Source organism: Onychomys torridus, chromosome 2 (assembly GCF_903995425.1).
Source record: "Onychomys torridus chromosome 2, mOncTor1.1, whole genome shotgun sequence".
Lineage (NCBI taxonomy): Eukaryota > Metazoa > Chordata > Mammalia > Rodentia > Cricetidae > Onychomys > Onychomys torridus.
The window spans coordinates 148,423,717-148,442,568 of record NC_050444.1 but is presented as its reverse complement, the minus strand read 5'-3'; the positions used below and the strand labels follow the sequence as shown (position 1 = coordinate 148,442,568).

The following is an 18,852-nucleotide window of genomic DNA, read 5'->3' as shown; positions in this document are numbered from 1 at the left end:
GCAGGCGCAGATTGAGCAAGCGATGGCGCGGGTGAGCAAGGTCGGGCCACAAGGATGACGTAGCGCTCAGGAACGCAGCACCTAGATGGAGTGCCGGGAAGGAGCCTGGTCGGGAATCACGTATCCCGTGTCACCTGCTCCTAAGAACCCTGCCTCACATAGACCTTGAGTGCAGTCCGTACTCAGTCGCTTCCGTAGAGCAGATAATTTTCTGATGTTACCGACTGCAGAACAGGACCGCCTTTGTCTTGTTCACTCAATGCGGAATACAACAGGGATATATGAAACGTGTTCTTTTTTTTTTTTTTTAAGGTTTATTTATTTATTATGTATACAGAAGAGGGCACCAGATCTTATTACAGATGGTTGTGAGCCACCATGTGGTTGCTGGGAATTGAACTCAGGACCTCTGGAAGAGCAGCCAGTGCTCTTAACCTCTGAGCCCTCCCTCCAGCCCGAAACGTGTTCCTTTCTAATATGACAACTACTAATTAGATGAAAGATATCTGAGTACAAATAGCTGTGGTAGCACACTCCTGGCATCCCAGCAGCCCAGTCTGGTCTAGGCCAATCTTAGGCCTAGTGAGTTCTAGGCCCAGGTAACATATTGAGACTGTCTCAAAAATAAAATAAAAGCAGCCTGGCACTTGGGAGGCAGGGGCTGTGTGAGTTCGAGGCCAGCCTGGTCTACACAGTGAGATCCTGTCTCAAAAAAAATAAATAAAATAAATGAAAATAAAAAATAAAAGCACAAATTTAAATCTAAACGATGAGGGATAACCTATTTTCTGGTTGGAAAACTATCACCAAAACATACCATGTATCCCAAATGAGTGTTTGTAAATGTATCTCACCTGAATTCCAGGGATTGTTTTTTTCTTTTAATTGGTGTTTGTTTGTTGATTCCTTGGTTGGTTTTTGATTTTGAGTGTGTGTAGAGAGGGTTTTTCTGTGTATCCCTGGCTGCCCTGGAAGCAAAGAATAAGGAGCTGGAGGTGCAGTTCATTTGGTAAATCTCCAGCAAGACATAGAGCAAGTGTGGTGGGTGGTACAGGTCTGTTATCCCAGCACTCAGGAGTGGCCGGCAGGATCAGAAGTTCAAGGTCATCTGGGTGTGGTAGCACAGGTCTTTAGTCCCAGCAGAGGCAGGAGGATGTTAAGCTAATCCATGAGAGTCTGTTAAAGGGTACCAGGGATTTATTAAAATATAAAATGGGGAGAAATACACTCACGGATACAGAATAAAGTAAACAGCCATCATCATCATCATCGTCGTCGTCAGTCTTCCCCATCTGTTCTGCCTGGAACCAGACATCCAGTCTCCGACCACCCCAAGAGAGTGCAAGGGCACCCCACCCCTTACAGCCTTCCTCAGTTTTAAACCACGCCTCTATCATGAAGATCCCCAAGGTCACTGGCAGAGCGAATTCCCACAAGGGAGGCTATGAGTCAAGGCCAGTATGATCTACACAATGAGTTCCTAGGCAAACAGGACTACATAGAGAGCCTGCCTCAAAAACCAAATACAGACATACCAGAAGGTAATGAATGGATTCAGTCAATGACGGTGGTGTCAATAAAGGCAAAATCAGTATACACTAGAGGAATTGTAGAACTACGATACGGGCTGGAGAGATGGCTCAGCCGTTAAAGTCTAGGCTCACAACCAAAAATGTAGAATTACGATACAGCTGTAGAATGAGACATCTCTATACTGACATGAAAAGATAGTCACAGGGTTGGAGATGGCTCAGTGGCCGAGTGTGGGCTGCTCTTGTAATAGGACCCTGGTTCCTGGCACCCATATTGCAACTGCCTGAAACTCCAATTGTAGGAGATAGAAAGCGTTCTGGCAGTTACACCTATATGTACACATATAAATACACGTTCTAAGAGAGGAAGGAGGTTCCATTCCCAGCACCCACATGGTGGCTAGGACCATCCTTAATTCTAGTTCCAGGAAACCCAACACCCACATCTGACCTCTGTGTACACTAGACATGCAGGTGGAGTATATATACATGCAGGCAAAACACCCATACATATTATTAAATACAGTAACTTCCTTATTTATTTATAAGTACATTATTACCCTCCTAATAATATGTCATTTGAGGTATGGGTTTTTTCTTTTTTGTTTTGTTTTTCAAGACAGGTTTTCTCTGTGTAGTTTTGGTGCCTGTCCTGGATCTCGCTCTGTAGACTGGCCTTAAACTCACAGAGATCTGCTTAGCTCTGCCTCCCAAGTGCTGGGATTAAAGGGATGCGTCACCACCACTCGGTTGTCATTTGATGTTTTGTGGGGATTTTGTGCTACTGGAGACTGAACCCATGTGCTCTACTCTTGAGTATGTCCCCAGCACTGATAAATCATTCTTGATTTTGTTTTTCTGGGGTTTTTTTTTTGTTGTTGTTGTTGTTGTTTTGGCTTTTCGAGACAGGTTTCTGTGTATCCCTGGCTGTCCTGAAACTCACTTTATAGACCATGCTGGCCTGGAACTCAGAGATTCATCTGCCTCTGCCTCCCAAGTGCTGGGATTAAAGGCATGTGCCACCACTGCCCAGCAATAATTCATTCTTAACCTCTATGTGGAATACCCATTTACATCAAGCTATTCACTGCTACCTTGACAAAGAATGTGGGGTTAGGGATTTAGCTCAGTGGTAGAGCGCTTGCCTAGCAATCGCAAGGCCCTGGGTTCAGTCCTCAGCTCCAGAAAAAAAAGAAAAAAGAAAAAAAATAAAGTGGAGCCTATGGGGTCATTCCTATTCAAGCCACCAGAGCCCCAGGCAACTTGAAGTTCTCAGGACTTACCTGTGTCCCCGCCTGCCTCACGCTGGAATTGGGACATGTATTCACCCCTAAAGCCGGGCATTGGTGGCACATGCCTTTAATCCCAGTACTCGGGAGGCAGAGGCAGGCGGATCTTTATGAGTTTGAGGCCAGCCTGGTCTACAGATCCAGGAAAGGTACAAAGCTACACAGAGAAACTGTCTCGAAAAGCCAAAAAAAGAAAAAAAGAATGTGACCAAAGGCCACACAAACAATACAAGCTACTGTGGCTAGGAATACAAGTCTAGGTTACTGTACATTTAAATTTTCCGTAGGGTCAAATTTCTCAAGGATGCTCTGTACAGTTGAATGCAGTGATAGGAATATTTTTACTACTTATACCTTTTTCCCAAGGGTGGTCTTTATCAAACATGGTAGTGTATACCTTTAATCCCAACCCAGGGAGGCAGAGGCAAGTGGATCTCTCCAAGTTCAAGGCCAGCCTGGTATACATAGTGAGTTCCTCTGTGGTGGACCACAGAGGTTTCCTTATGAGAACTTACTCAGGGCCCAGAATCTGAGCTTGCTTTACCCTGCAGGGCTGCATAGGGGGATGATTTGACCACGGGCATGGTTACCAGGTGTTTGGAAGGGTCTACGCTTGGCTGTGCAGTATGCTTTGATCTTGCAAGGGGGGAGTCTTTTGCCCCATCCCTTGACATTGTTATAAAAAGCCCTTTTGAATGAATTTGTGAAGTCTGCTAGTGGAAGCAGGTTTAGGATACCTGGTACTTAATCAGCTGGCGAGCCACCTACCAATCACAAGCCTGAAGCTGCTAGAATGCTTGAGGAAATACAGAAATTCATTTGAAGGGGTTTCTTGGTTCAAATACCCTGGAGCAACCCATGTAATGTTGCTGTTGTGTCTGCTGACATCACCTTATTTTGTCTGTCTGTTCTAGTTTTTCACAGGCTGGTGGATCATCATCGATGCAGCTGTTATGTATCCCACTATGGAGGTGTTCAACCACTCATACCATGCTTGTGGCGTCATAGCAACCATAGCCTTCCTCATGTAAGTGTGGCGTCACCCTGCCTACCTGGAGTAGTATCTCAAACTAAAATGATCCTAGACACAATTCAGAATTCTAGCAGGTAAGGGCAGCTGGGCACAGTGGCACACTCTTGTAACCTACAATCCTAGAACTCGGGAAACAGAGACAGGAGGATTGCTGCAAGTTTCAGGCCAGCCAAGGCACTGATGTCAGCAAACAAGACGAAGGGTCTAGAGAGATGGCTCAGTGTTAACGTGTGTGTTTCTCTGACAGAGGAACTGGGTTTGATTCCCAGCACCTCATGGTGGCTCACAGCCTCCACTAACTCCAGTCCAGGCCACCCAGGGCCCTTTTATGGCCTCTGCAGGTACCAAGCACTCCTATATACATGCAGATAAAACACATGCATAAAATAAACCTAAAAGAAAGAAACAAGACAAAAATCCCAGCACTTGTGTAGGTTGAGACAGGAGGATTGCTGTGAGTTCCAAGGCCAGTAAGACACTGTCATGAGAAGTGGCAGTCCCTTTCTCTCCACTGCCGTAGTGTCTCCCTGCTTTCCTCAGATGTGCTGACTTCTGTCATAGCAGAGGACAGTTTAAATTTCCCGTTCACCTCGGAAACTGTTTCCTTACGGGCTTTTCACCCTGCTACAGGTACGGGCCCTCCCTCCTGCAGGTACGGGCCCTCCCACAGGTACGGGCCCTCCCTCCTGCAGGTACGGGTTTCACAGCCTGGCCTCTGTTCTCAGTGTGAGAGAAATGGTTGAAGCTAAAACAAGAATAGTCCATAGCTGAGTGAGGTGGACAGTCAGTGAGCGAGAGTCAGCGATAGAGTTAAATGACTCAGTGTGGATGAGAAGAAACAACTGATGAGGGCCTGGAGAGGGGCCAGGGGCTGGAGAGGGGTCAGGAGCTGGAGAGGGGTCAGGGGCTAGAGATGGGTCTGGAGAGGGAAGGAAAGCTCACTGAAGTTGTGACTACAAGTCTGAAGTATTCCTTTTGGTTTGGGTCTCTAGCTGTACAATAATAACTCTATTTCTCTTCCTGGTGATCCTGTCCTGACTCTGACGGACCCTCTGTTTGGTGAGGTGACATGGGTCCTCATCTCCTTGTCCTTTTGTGCCCTGTTCCAGATCACCTCAGAGTCATCTCCTATCCCGTTGAATGAATTCCAAGGACTTTTCCTTGTTCCTGTGCCTATACGTTTCCTTAATTACAGTGTTTCCTCTAGGGACCAGCTGTTGTTTCTGAGAAAGGGTTCCACTATGTAACCAGATTGGCCTGGAATTAGTTGTCCTCACACCCCAACCTCCCAGTTGCTGGGGTTACATGTGTGCACCTCCACACTGGCCTTTCTTTGGCACGCTCAGATAACCTACTAGCCTTGGCATCCATTCTTCCGTGAGAAGTCTGAGGCGTTGAGAACACTCCAGTGCTGGGTCAGGACTTCAGCTCGGGCTGAGTGGGTAAGGGCTGCTGTTAACTGAACACCAGGGTAAGGGAGGCTCACTCAGGGCACTGGTGCTCTCAGCCATTGGAATTCTCCCCGAAACATCTTGTAATACTTAGGAGAATGCTTATGAGGACAAGTACTGACCTGGGCTGCCATAGGCTAGAGGGATTAGCAAATTATGACCACACCTCGTTTGCAAGTCAAGTTCTGTTGGGACACCACCACACCACCTCACCACCTCAACACCACCTCAACACCACACCACACCACCACCACACCACCACCACACCACACCACACCACCTCAACACCTCACCACCACCACCTCACCACCACACCACACCACTACCCCACCACCACACCACACCACCTCACCACCTCACCACACCACCACCACACCTCCACACCACACCACCTCACCACCTCACCACCACACCACCTCACAACCTCACCACACCACCACACCACCTCAACACCACACCACACCTCAACACCTCACTGCCTCACTACACCACCTCACCACCGCACCCTGCTGCTGTGGTCTGTATACTTGTCTTTCTGTGTGTGGGGGCTTGTGTGTCTTCACTCTTACGGTGCTTAGGATACAACCCAGGGCCTTGAGCATGCCAAGCAGGCACTCTGGCATCAGAAAGGGCCATTGGATAGTGATCCAGGTCCTCCTGAAGCTATCCTGTGTTTCTTCTGTCAATTAGGTCTATCTAATATTTTCTTATCCCTCTAAGAACCCTTCAAAAGGTGGGAACTAAACTCCCAAATTCCAGGACAGCCAGAACTATGTAGACCCTCTCAAAAAGCTGTTGGAACCCATCTGGGTTTCCTGGAGGCTTTGCCCAGCAGGTCTGCATAGAGAGGATGATTGGACCACAGGCCTGAGTATCAGGTGTTTGGAACTGTTCTTACACTTGGCTGTATCTCAAAAGGGGAGGTCTTTGCTCCTCCCCTTGGCATTGTGATAAAAAGCCCTTTGGAATAAAGCTCAGGGCTGGGGGTTGATGGGCCCTCCCGAGGCTATCCTGTGTTTGTCTTTCCTCATTGTCTAGTAACCTCTTTCTAGCCAGTATTTCTCATTTCTCCATACTCTCAAGAGTACCCTGGGTGCCTGGACCTGTCTACTCTGGTGACCAGCCTAGCAAATAACCTAGCTGTCATCATAGAGCCTTTGTCCAGTGACAGATGCAGGCAGATAGAGACATCACGGCCAGGCACCAGGCTGAGCTCCGCGAATCCAATTGAGGAGAGGAGATACTGCAGGCTTTAGTGTAGCTTAATTTGTCATTTTAATGGCTCATGCTCACTGCTTCCTGTTTAAGAATGTTTTCCTGGTATTGGCCATTAAGATTTCCCTTTATACTTTTATTTTCGGGAGTTTTGCGGGAGGGGTCTCATGTAGTCTAGGATAGCATCAAACTCACTGTGTAGCAGAGGGTGACCTGATCTATGGGCAGGTTTCTGGGATCCGGTGCCTATGGCGTTGACACCTTGCACAGCCTTGGTGCAGTGGGAAGGGGCTTGGACCTGGCCAGGCTCAGTGTGCTGGGCTCTGCTGACTCCCCATGGGAGACCTTGATTTGGGGGATGTGGGGATGCGAGGTGGCTTGGGAAAGAGGGCTTGGGGGTGGGATATGGGGGGGGGTCTGTGGATAGCATGTGGAATGAGTAGAAAATTTCTTAATAAAAATGAAAAAAAAAAAAAGAGTAGCCTGGGTCATAAAGGTGGTGGCTGGTCTGCAAAACTAAAATAAAAAAATAATGGTTCTGGGACACCTGATGGGTGCTCAGAATCAAACCTGGGTCCACTGGGAGAGCAGCCAGTACTTAAACCATTGAGCCACCTCTCCAGCCCCAGAAATCAGACCTATGATTCCTACTACCATCAGGCTTAGTATTCAGAAGGCAGGCAGCAGATCTATGTTTGATCCAGGCCAACATATCTAGAGAGTGCAATCGTCAGGGATACACATTTAAAACTAAATAAGAACAGCCTCCTCCCAACCCACCATACAAAGTCATTGTATGAGTAAATAATCTTGTATTGTCTGTTCTGACTTGGTTTGGGGATTTAGAAGGTTTATCAGAAGTAGATCCATTCAATATCCATGGAATAAAGACAAATAATACAAAGTTTATTAACAAATAAATATACAAAATACACAGTACTCAAGTGTCTTACAAAAAATTCACCCTTGTACATAGGCCAATACTATACAATACTTACAAGTATATATAAGACTCCCATCTGGTCCGTCTGTGTTCTTATCTTCAAGAGAAACCTCAACTGTGAACATGTCACCATTAAAAGCATCTTTCTAGATTTTAATCACAACATTTACTGCCAAGACTCAAGCAGGTAGGCTACTGCTGGAGGACAGGAACTCTCAGTAAAGTGCAGTTTTAGGCAACCCCAGCCCGTTTTCCCTTTAAACTGGTATCCACAGTCCGTAAGGACTTTTTTTCTTATCTATTTTTGGTGATCCTGATGATGTCTCTTCAGCAGCAGCTTTAGCTGTTTTCTGTAGAGGCTTAGCAATGGAATTCTGTAAGACAATAAATTAAAATCAACTTCCCACAGAGATTATCAACACAGAAAAGTTTCTTTAAAAAGCCTACATAGTAAAATAACACCCCAGCCTTATCCTTATCCCGTCTGTGGTTATGGGTGCTTAATTGTGATGGTGTGACAGAGGCCTCATTGTTCATAGACCTAAAATATTCTGGGATCTTTAAGGAAATTCAGACAAATTCAGGGAAAATTGCAGGTGCTGTGAAGGCCGGCTAAACGAGGAGAGAATTCATTCTTATACCACAGACCTTTTGATGACCCTGTTCCCACCCACTTCTCACTCCTGCCCCAGCGAGCTCTCCATCCCCAGCCCTGCACCGTGGCTTCACCAGCAGACTGAGTGTGAGTTCCTCTGCTCTGTCCATCTGCTCCACTCGTGCCGAGAACCGTCATCTGCAGACAGATGCCGCTTTCCTACTGTCTTTATTATATGTATTTCCTTCTTTGGTCATAGGGTGGGACTACTAGAGTTGAGGTTTGAGAAGTCGACTTATGTAGCCCAAGCTGGCCTCAAACATTATGATCCTCCTACCTCAAGTGCTGGGTGTGTATGTATGTGTATATATATATATATTATTTTTCTTTTTAAAGATTTATTTATTTATTTATTATATATACAACATTCTGCTTCCATATATGCCTGCACACCAGAAGAGGGCACCAGATCTCATTATGGATGGCTATGAGCCACCATGTGGTTGCTATGAATTGAACTCAGGATCTCTGGAAGAGCAGTCAGTGCTCTTAACCTCTGAGCCATCTCTCCAGCCCCTATAAATATATATATATATATATATTTTTTTTTTTTTTAAGAAATTTTTTTAAAGTTTTTTATTTGTTTATTATGTATACAGTGTTATGCCTGCATGTATGTGTAAATACCAGAAGAGGGTTCCAGATCTCATTACAGATGGTTGTGAGCCACCATGTGGGTGCTGGGAATTGAACTCAGGACCTCTGGAAGAGCAGCCAGTGCTCTTAACCTCTGAGCATCTCTCCAGCTCTATATTTTTATTATATGTACACCAAGATTAAGTCAAAACACTTTAGTCTCTCCAAATGGTGCCTCTTGTTCCTTCTTTGTCTGCAGCTCACAGACAGAGGCTGTGTGCCAGGGGAGGTGAAAATATGCCCAGCCCAGGTATAGGGACCTTGCAGAATTTATTTTGTACTATATTTATTTATTTTTGGTTTTTCGAGACAAGGTCTCTCTGGCTCTGGCTGTCCTAGAACTCACTCTGTAGACCAGCCTGACATCAAACTCCCTGAGATCCATCTGCCTCTGCCTCCCAAGTGCTCCGATCAAAGGCTTGTGCCACCACTACCTGGCTATTGTATATTTTATAATCACCAAGGGAAATATCCTGCGTATGGTGGTGGACACCTATAAATCTTAGCACTTAGAATCATCCCTTCCAGCCTTTACCTAGTCCAGCTGCCAGGTTCCCCACATTTTACCCCTTCCCCTACTTGTGTGTGTAAATATCTTTTCCTAGCAAATTGAGAGGCTTGTGAGCCACTGAGGGAAACAGAGTGGGACCACCGTGCACAGAGAGCGGGCAGACTTCAGACAGAGGCCGGCAGATCTCTGAGTTCCAGGCCAGCCTAGTCTACAGAGCTAGTTCCAGGACATCCAGGACTACACAGAGCCTGTCTCAAAAAACAAAAACAAATAGAAGATACACCAGTGAGTGGAGTCAAAGATGGCAGGCATCCTCAGGTACATAGGCAGGCCTGAGGCAGTGGGGGACATGGGTCCCCATAGGAGGGCTGTCCAGCACAGGCACTCAGGTCCAGACAAGGTGAAGGTCTACGCAGCGAGAACAGAAATGTGGAAGTCTCAGCAGGGTGAGAAGGCTGTTCATGTTGAAGGAAGTGCACTCAGAGAACAGGTACACTGCACAGAGAGCACAGTTGGTTCCCTGAGCTTGATGTGTCTGAGCAGGGGCCACTCCAGTCCAGGATGGTCTTGAACTCATGGCAGTTCTCCTGCCTCTGTCCATGTTCTAAGACAACCCTTTGTGTAGTTAGAGTTTTCCTGCCTGGCCCAGTCAGGACAAATCTCTCTTACCCGCCAGTCCCACAGTCGCTCAGACCCAACCAAGAAAGCACACAGAGACTTACATTGTTTAGAAACTGTATGGCTATGGCAGGCTGCTTGTTATCTGCCTTTTCTATCTTAACCCATTTCTGTTAGTCTATACTTTGCCACATGGCTTGTGGCTTACCAGTGTCTTTACATGTTGCTTCTCATGGCGGCGGCTGGCGGTGTCTCTCCAGCCTTCTACTTCCCAGAATTCTCTTCTCTCTTGTCCCGCCTATACTTCCTGCCTGGCCATGAGATCTGGTGCCCTCTTCTGGGCTGCCTGCATACATGCAGGTAGAAAGAACACTTGTATACATAATAAATAATTATTTTTAAAAAAAAAACAGGGTTTCTCTGTGTAGCCTTGGCTGTCCAGGAACTCACTCTGTAGACCTGGCTGGCCTCGAACTCAGAGATCTGCCAGCCTCTCCCTTCTCAGTGCTAGGATTAAAGGCTGAAGATTTATTTACTGTGTGTAATGTTCTGCCTGCATGTATGCCTACACACCAGAAGAGGGCACCAAATCTCATCATAGATGGCTGTGAGACACCACGTGGTTGCTGAGAATTGAACTCAGGACCTGTGGAAGAGCAGTCAGTGCTGTTAACCTCTGAACCATCCCTCCAGCCCCTACTCAATTTTTTTTTTTTTAAAGCTGAGGACCGAACCCAGGGCCTTGGGCTTGCTAGGCAAGTGCTCTACCACTGAGCTAAATCCCCAACCCTACTCAATTGTTTTTAAGGTTAATTTTTTGTTGTTGTTGTCGTTTTGTTTTGTTTTTTCGAGACAGGGTTTCTCTGTGTAGCTTTGTGCCTGTCCTGGATCTCGCTTTGTAGACCAGGCTGGCCTCAAACTCACAGAGATCCGCCTGCCTCTGCCTCCCGAGTGCTGGGATTAAAGACGTGTGCCACCACCGCCCAGCAAAGTTAATTTTTAAAATTATGTATATGGGTACATGCATGTGAGTACAGTTGCCTTTGGAGGCCAGAGGCTTCGGATCCCCAAAGAGCTCCAGTTATAGATGGTTGGTGAGGCAGGATCTGAACTCGGGTCCTCTGCTTGTGTGGTAAGTGCTCTTAGCTGCTAAGCTGTCACTCAGTGTTTCACAAGCATTGGAATCACCCAGAAAAATCTGTTAGAACTAGGTTTTGTGGCTCCACATCGTAGACACTGTGTCAGTAAGTTTTGGGGGAGGCCGGAAGCTTTCAAACAATGCCATTTCTCCCTGTCTAGACCACAAATGTGGCTCCAGGACATGTCTCACTTGAAGGGATTTCCTTACATGACTTGAGTCATATGGACCCATGACTCCAGACTTAGGAGGCCTCACCTTGAGTATGAGCAACCCTAGCTTATTGCATTTAGTGATTTGATGTTATAGACGGCTTCTCCGTGGAGGGAAAGCTCCTGACTTCCTGGTTCTCTTCCTCCCGCAGGATTAACGCAGTGTCGAATGGACAAGTTCGAGGTGACAGCTATAGTGAAGGCTGTCTGGGCCAGACCGGTAAGGAGACACCGCACCTTACTACCAACCTTTCTGCCTTGAAGCAAGACCAGTTCTCAGAAGGGTGCTTGTCGGGCTGCTTAGGTTCTGCTTAGGTTCTGCTTAGGTTCTGGGGTGGTGCTGGATTCCAAGGCATAGGTCACAGCAGGCTATGAGTGCAAAACCCACCAGGCTTGAGTGTATGACCTCAGCAGTAACAGGGAGCCTTACGTGTCTCCAGCCTGCAGCAGAGAGCAGGAGCAGGCAGTGTTTGCAAAGCAGAATCTGCAGCACCTTAAACTACCTGTATTTGGTTGTGTTAGCATTGTTTGCTTGTCTGTTTATCTAGACAGGGTCTCACTATGTAGCTGTGACTGGCCTGAAACTCAATATGTAGATCAGGCTGAGCTTGAACTCAGAGGTTCACCTGCCTCTGCTTCGCAAGGGCTAGGATTATAGATGTGCATCACTATACCTGGCTTGCATTAGCATCTTGAAATAGTTTATAATCTTAGACCATTTTTTTATGTGTGCAGATGCTTTACCTACACGTTTGCCTGTGCACCATGTGTGCCTGGTGACTGCAGAGGCCAGAAGAGAGCCTTGGATCTCCATGTGGGTGCTGGGACCCACACCGAGGTCCTCCAGAAGAGCAGCAGTGTTCTTACCTGCTGAGCCTCTCTAAGCCCTGCATCTGGCTATTTAGGAAGGTTCAAGGGTGCCATTCATGTCTTCAGACTTGCATAACCAGCACGTTACCCACTGAACCATTTCACTGGTCCCTGGCTTTAAGACAGGATATTGGGTAGCCTAGGCTAGCTTCAAACTCCCTAGTATAACCAAGGATGCTTGAAGTTCTGATCCTCCTGCCTCAACCCCGCAAGTGTGTGGATCACAGGTGTGTGTCACCTTGCCTGGCCCACTGTGGGTTTTTTATATTTGTTTATTTTTGTTGTTATTGTTTCAAGACAGGGTTTCTCTGTGTAGCCCTGGTTGTCCTAGAACTCACTTTGTAGACCAGGCTGGCCTTGAACTTGGAGATCCACCTGCCTCTGCCTCCCAAGTGCTGGGATTAAAGGTGTGTGCCATGACCAGTAGGCATATATTTGTTTATTTCTATTGTGTGTATGTATGTCACATCATATCATATCTATGAGTGTGTGTATGCTATATGTGGTTTTTGATTTTTGGTTGGGTTTTTTTGTTTTTGTTTTTTGTTTTTGTTTTTTTGAGACAGGGTCTCTAGCATTTGCTGACCTGTGCATCACGTCACTATGTAGTACAGGCTGGCATTCCTTCTACCTCAACCACCCTTATCTGGTGGGGAGGGAATGAGTGTGGCTGCATGCTTGTCAAATGTATGGAGGTCAGAGGACAGCGTATTGGAGTCATTTCTCTCTTGTTACCATGTGGATCCAGGAAGCAAATTGAGGGGTCAGGCTTGGCAGCAATGCGTGCCTTTACCTGACGGTTCCCCTGTCAGCCCCTTGGTTGTTTTTGAGGCAGGGTCTTAGGTAGCACAGGCTAGCCTTGGACTTCAAATCCTCCTGCCTGTAATTGTTGGGATCACAGGCATGCACGCACATTCAGCTTGGACCTTGATTGTCTTTATAAAGTTGACAGCCGTCTGCTGAGCAGCTGTGATACCGTGGTGTCTTTGCAGGCGCTCGAATCTGGCTCTTCATCGGTTTCATGTTGGCCTTCGGATCCTTGATCGCGTCCATGTGGATTCTCTTTGGCGGTTATGTTGCTAAGGGTAAGAAAATGCTGGCTACATTTTAATCATAGTGGGATTTTACATCCAAACTGTCTACTTTAGGCTAAATTTTTTTTGAACAATATTTTATATATAGATGCGCCAACTATTGCAATGTCCTTTACCTGGAGACATCTCTCCTCCCATCTGTAGTTAGCTTTGTAAGTTTTTCTCTTTCAACCTGGTGCTCCGAAGAAATGGGACACAACTCCACGCCCTGCTCTCAACCTTAGAATACAATCTTCAGCCCCGTGACCCAAGAGGATCAGCTTAAAGAGAGGGCCTGTCATGGCTCAGGCCGGAGCTTACAGTTGAGGGTCATCCAGCTCCACGGCTCTGGTGTTGATGCAGTAGGAGGGGATGGCTCTGTGCTCACCACCAGGAAACAGGACCAACAGCAATGAGCCAGGACCAAGATAGGTCTTCACAGCATGTCCCCATGACCCACCTCCTCCAGGGAGGGCCTGCCTGCTCCGCCCCTCCACTCCCTCTGCCTCAGAGTCTGAATCCGTGGTTGAATTCGCTCATTTTTATGTCAGAGCACTCAGGACCCATGTGGGGGAGGTGGGGAGGTTTGCATGGCTATGCTCCAATCAAGTTGTCAACGACTAGCTGACACGTCACCCCTGCAGAGCGCTAACCTCCCAGGAAGGTGCTGAGGATTGAGCCTTCGGAGGCAAGCACTCTCCCACTGAGCTGATCGACAGCCCTCAGTTTTTGGTTTTTTTGTTTTTTGTTTTGTTTTGTTTTGTTCGTTTTTATTTTGGTGAAACAGACTCTTGACGAATAGTCCTGGCCTCAGATTCCCGTCGGTCCTCTTGCCTTACTCAGACCCCCAAATTCTGGGGTCACAGATGTTCACCACCACACCTAAGATAAGATCCTGCTGTGTAGACTAGGGTGGCCTGGAATTATTGATTCTCCTCCTCCACCTCCCCAGTGCCGAGGTTACATGTATTTGCCATGTTGCCACATTTAGTTGACCTTCATTTAGTTATGCTCCTTGGTAATGCAGTGTTATCTCCTTTTACAAAGGAAAAGTAATTAACAGTTGCATGTGCTGTTAAGGCCGGAACTGGAAAAGGCCTTGGGTCCCTGGCTGGAATTCCACTTGAGGGACCCTAGAAAAATAGGAAACATATTTAGTAATCCAGATCAAATACACCGTAGCTGTACTAGTAAAAACATAGTGCCTGGCCAAGCTTGGACCAGCCTCGTCTGATTTGGTTGGTTTGTTTTGTTACTATTGTCGTTATGAGACATGATCTCATTATGTAGCCCTGGCTGTCTTAGAACTCACTCTGTAGACCAGGCTGGCCTCACAGAGATCTGCCTGCCTCTGCCTCCTGAGTGCTGGGACTAAAGATGTGCGCCACTATACCTGGAGGTGGTAAGGTTTGTTAATGTGGAGTAGCAGAGGCCTAGACAAAATTGAGGCTGTTTTGGGATGGGGAAGCTGGCAGTCGTCTGTGCCTCCGGGCTCTGAGCTGTCCATCAGTGAGTGCTCTGACAGCCTGGGGGCAGAGATGGGGAGAGCTCAGCTCTGTACTCAGGCTTCCTGCAGGGCACTGTTGTGTCTTCTTCTTCTCAGTAAGGTTACTGTGTCCTTCCAGATGTGTAGGCCAGTCTCTGCTGCTCCCAGCCAAAGCCTGTCAGAGCAGGTGCCTTTCTCTCGCCCTGAGCATCCAGTCTGGGGTGCATCCTGACCCTACCCACCTCACAGCCACCTCTTGGCATCTCCATGGCTGTCATCCCCTTCAGCCTACCACAGTCTCTTCCTGCTTTCTGAAAGGACTTGTTGGCAAGTTTCCTGCCTCTCCCTTTGCCTGCAGTGGGATCCTGTTAGGACAGGTTGGCTCACGTCACATCCCCTGTCATGATTGCCTGGCCCCCCGGGACTGTCCTCTTCCCTCCCTGGTCTCACTTCTCATATCCGACAGCCGTTCTTCTCCCGCGCCGCCTCTCCTTCCTCAGGATCTTCGCCCTCTGCAGTTCTGCCTGTCCCGTCCTTGCTCTGGGGTCTGCTCTTCCTGGGGTCTTCCTGGCCTCGGGGTCCAATGTCTCCATGTACCCCACTCCCTCTCCTGGGTTGCTCTGTCTCCTCCCCTGGTTGTTCCAGGGGCAGGTGGTGCGGCTCCCTGAGGGCTGGACAGTTATCAGTTCTGTTCCTCGGGGGTCCTCAGCATGTTTCAAGTGTCCTTCATGTGTAGTGTGCCCTCAGGGAGTAGTCTTACCTGAAGGGGGGGGTGGCTGTCATTTGCCAAGCCGGTGCTGCCCACCGTGATTTATGACATTTAATTTACCCAGCACCGCTGCCAGCCATCAGTTATGTAGGCAAGAAAGTGGTGTTTGCTAGGAAACTTAACTATTGCAATTGTTTTTGCAGAAAAGTCCATAGTATATCCTGGAATTGCTGTTTTTTTCCAGAATGCCTTCATCTTTTTTGGGTAAGTTCTGATTTTCATTCTTTGTCTCGTGTGTGTGTGTGTGTGTGTGTGTGTGTGTGTGTGTGTGTGTGTGTGTGTTGGAAGACAGAGTGTCACTGTTTAACCTAGGCTGGTTTTGAACTCATGGTCCTGTCACTTCAAACATCTTGAACTGGGATGGCAGCTATGTGTGCACCACCACACCTGGTATGTGCGTGTTCTTTAAAGGAAGGACTTCCTCTCTGTAACCCAGGCTGGACACAGACTCCTGGGCTCAGGCAAACTTCCTAAGTAGCTGGAACTACAAGTGCGTGCCACTGGGCCTGGCAGGACATTCCCCTGCCTCACACGCTCGAGGCATTAGCTCTACCATGGACCTTTACCCCTTGGCTTCCTGGCATTCACATTCTGAGGTACTGTGTCTTCACCCCAAAGCACCTTGTTCATGATCCCACCAGCTCTTGTTCCTGCCACTGGGTCCTAGTTAGGGTTGTTAGTACTGTGATCAGACACCAGAACCCATTAACATGGCGAGGAAAGAGTTTGTGTGGCTTACACTTCCACATCACTGTCCATCATCAAAGGAAGGCAGGGCAGGAACTCCGGCAGGGCAGGAACCTGCAGGCAGGAGCTGATGCAGAGGCCTTGGAGGGGAGCTGCTGACTGGCTGACTTCCTATGGCTTGTTCAACTGGCTTTCTTATAGAACCCAGGACCACCAGCCCAGAGATGGCACTACTCACCATGGGCTGGTCCTCTTCCATTGATCACTAATTAAGAAAAAGCCCTACAGGTGTGCTTACAACCTAGCAAATTGAGGCTTCTTCCTCTCTGCTGACTTTAGCTTATGTCCAGTTGACAGAAGACCAGCCAGCACACCCATCTCATTTGAACTCCTGGTTATCAGTCAAAGCCCATTTCAATACAACCATCCTTTTGGAGCCTTTTTTTTTTTTTTTTTAAACAAATTTAGTTACTTCTTGGCCGCACCATGGTGGCGCATGCCTTTAATCCCAGCACTTGGGAGACAGAGCCAGGAGGATCTCTGTGAGTTCAAGACCAGCCTGGTCTACAGGGTGAAATTCCAGGACAGGCACCAAAACTACACAGAGAAACCCTGCCTCAAAAAACCAAAAATAAATAAATAAATAAATAAATAAATAAATAAATAAATAAATAAAATTTTTTTAGTTACTTCTCTATTACTGTGTACGCGTGTGGAGGTGAGTGTTCATATGCACACGTGCTACTGCACATGTGAAGTCACAGGACAACCTGGAACAGTCGCTTCACTCTTTGCTCCTTTCCAAGGGTTCCTGGGAACTCAGGTTGTCAGGCTCACTACCCTGACACTGCCTACTGAGCCATCCTGCTCTTGTCCGAATTGTTTTCAGACAAATTCAGAAACCGACAGCAAGGCAGTGGTTTGTGCTTATAATCAGGAGGCAGAAGCAGGAGGATTGCCATAAGGTCGAGGATAGCCTGGTTTATACAATAGGTTCCTTGCCAGCTAAGGCTCCACAGTAAGACCCCCATCTCATAAAAACAAAAAATTGAACTCCTTCAAGGAGAGTGAGTTCTGTTTCAGGCCTTCTTGGTGTTTGGTATATATGCCTGCCACCCGCTGAAGTGTGTGACATGTATTATCAGAATTGAGCGGGTTGAGGACAAAGACTGTATGTCGTATTTGTCTGGATGGGCCTAGCACACCAAGACAGCCCATAAAGGTGTATGGATGGGCTGGGGCTCAGCGCTAGCATGCTCACCCCAGGCCTGGGTTCCATCCCTCGCAGGATCATGTAGGTAATGGTCACCCCCAAACACTGGCTGGCTTCCCAGAGCCTCAGCAGTAAGAGTTAGGTCTGGGGACAGTCAGAGGCAGCAGTCTGGCGTTAGGAAGAATCTGTGTCTCTGGGACAGTCAGTGTGGATCTCGGATGCTTCTCCTCAGCTCCGTGACGTTTCTCTGTCACATGCTTCCTACCCTTCTACAGGTTTCCCAACCCAGACAGTCATGTTGTGCTTCTTGCTCTGTCCACAGAGGGCTGGTTTTTAAGTTCGGCCGCACTGAGGACTTATGGCAGTGAAGACACCCACCTCTGCAGCACAGCCGCCCTGCATGGGATTTTTTTTCCCACCGCTCACCCAATCTTTTGTAATGCTGTTTTCTAAACTTATTTCTGGGTCTAAGTCTCAGCTTAAAATGGTATAATGCTAGAATCATGAACTCCTATGTGAACTGCAGCGGTCTAGTGCGGCGTGCCCCTGACCAGCTTGGCAGTGGGAAAGGAAACTGCTGACATGAGTGACTTTGTCAGCTTCTGTCATGCTCTAAAGAGTCGATTAGAGAGAAATGGCGGAATCGTGGGGGTGAGGGTTCGCTCTGTGATCCAGTGTTTACTAAGCACGGCCTTTTCTGTGTCCGATGTTGAATAATGTATAAACATTTTCTTGTTATTAAAAACTATCCAGTGGTTGGAGTTCTTTCTCGTTGTACTGTGTATAATATGGTTCTGCCAGGAAACTGTGCAACTTCCTTTTCATGTAAATAGCCTAAGATAACCTGTGAAAATGCTTCCTGACTCTTGACCCAGAAGACCCTTCAAAGCATGTTAAGTCAAGAGCTTCAAGTCTGTGTTCCCATTAAGAACATCTGTTCTGCCCAGACTGTTGAGTATGTGACAGATGGAACTTTAGAGAAGTGATGTGTTGGGGGTTGGGGATTTAGCTCAGTGGTAGAGCACAAGGCCCTGGGTTCGGTCCTCAGCTCTGTTTAAAAAGGGGGGGGGGGGCTGGAGAGATGGCTCAGAGGTTAAGAGCACTGACTGTTCTTCCAGAGGTCCTGAGTTCAATTCCCAGCACCCACATGGTGGCTCACAACCATCTGTAATGAGATCTGGCGCCCTCTTCTGTGTACAAAATAAATAAATAAATATTAAAAAAAAAAAAAAAAAAAGATGTGTGCCACCCTGGCAGTATACTGGGAGAATTGGTAGACGTGTCCAGGAGTGTGGGGCTGGATACGGTGGTCCAGACTTTTTGCTGTACATACTTACAAACAGTCCTGCAGAACTGAAGAGCTTGGACGTATTCGTCAGTCATTGGAGGTTCCCAGAACTGAGCACCCAAGACGCACTGGACTCACATGGTAAACCTGCATGCCAGCTCCCCAGCCAATGGAGATGCTCCTTGCTGAGAAGGAGGAAACTTCTGGAGCCAGCAGGAGGCTGCACAGAGACA

At 47.5% G+C, this 18,852-nt stretch overlaps 1 protein-coding gene across 1 annotated transcript; it reads left to right on the top strand.

Annotated features, from left to right (window-relative positions):
- Positions 1–22: 22 nt before the first annotated feature.
- On the top strand, positions 23–18,096 carry Tmem50a (transmembrane protein 50A). Its single transcript, XM_036178620.1, has 6 exons — positions 23–31; positions 3,736–3,848; positions 11,386–11,453; positions 13,096–13,188; positions 15,575–15,635; positions 17,654–18,096. The coding sequence occupies exons 1-6, from the start codon at positions 23–25 to the stop codon at positions 17,697–17,699; spliced, it is 390 nt and encodes a 129-aa protein (XP_036034513.1). The 3' UTR covers positions 17,700–18,096.
- The last annotated feature ends 756 nt before the right edge of the window (positions 18,097–18,852 follow it).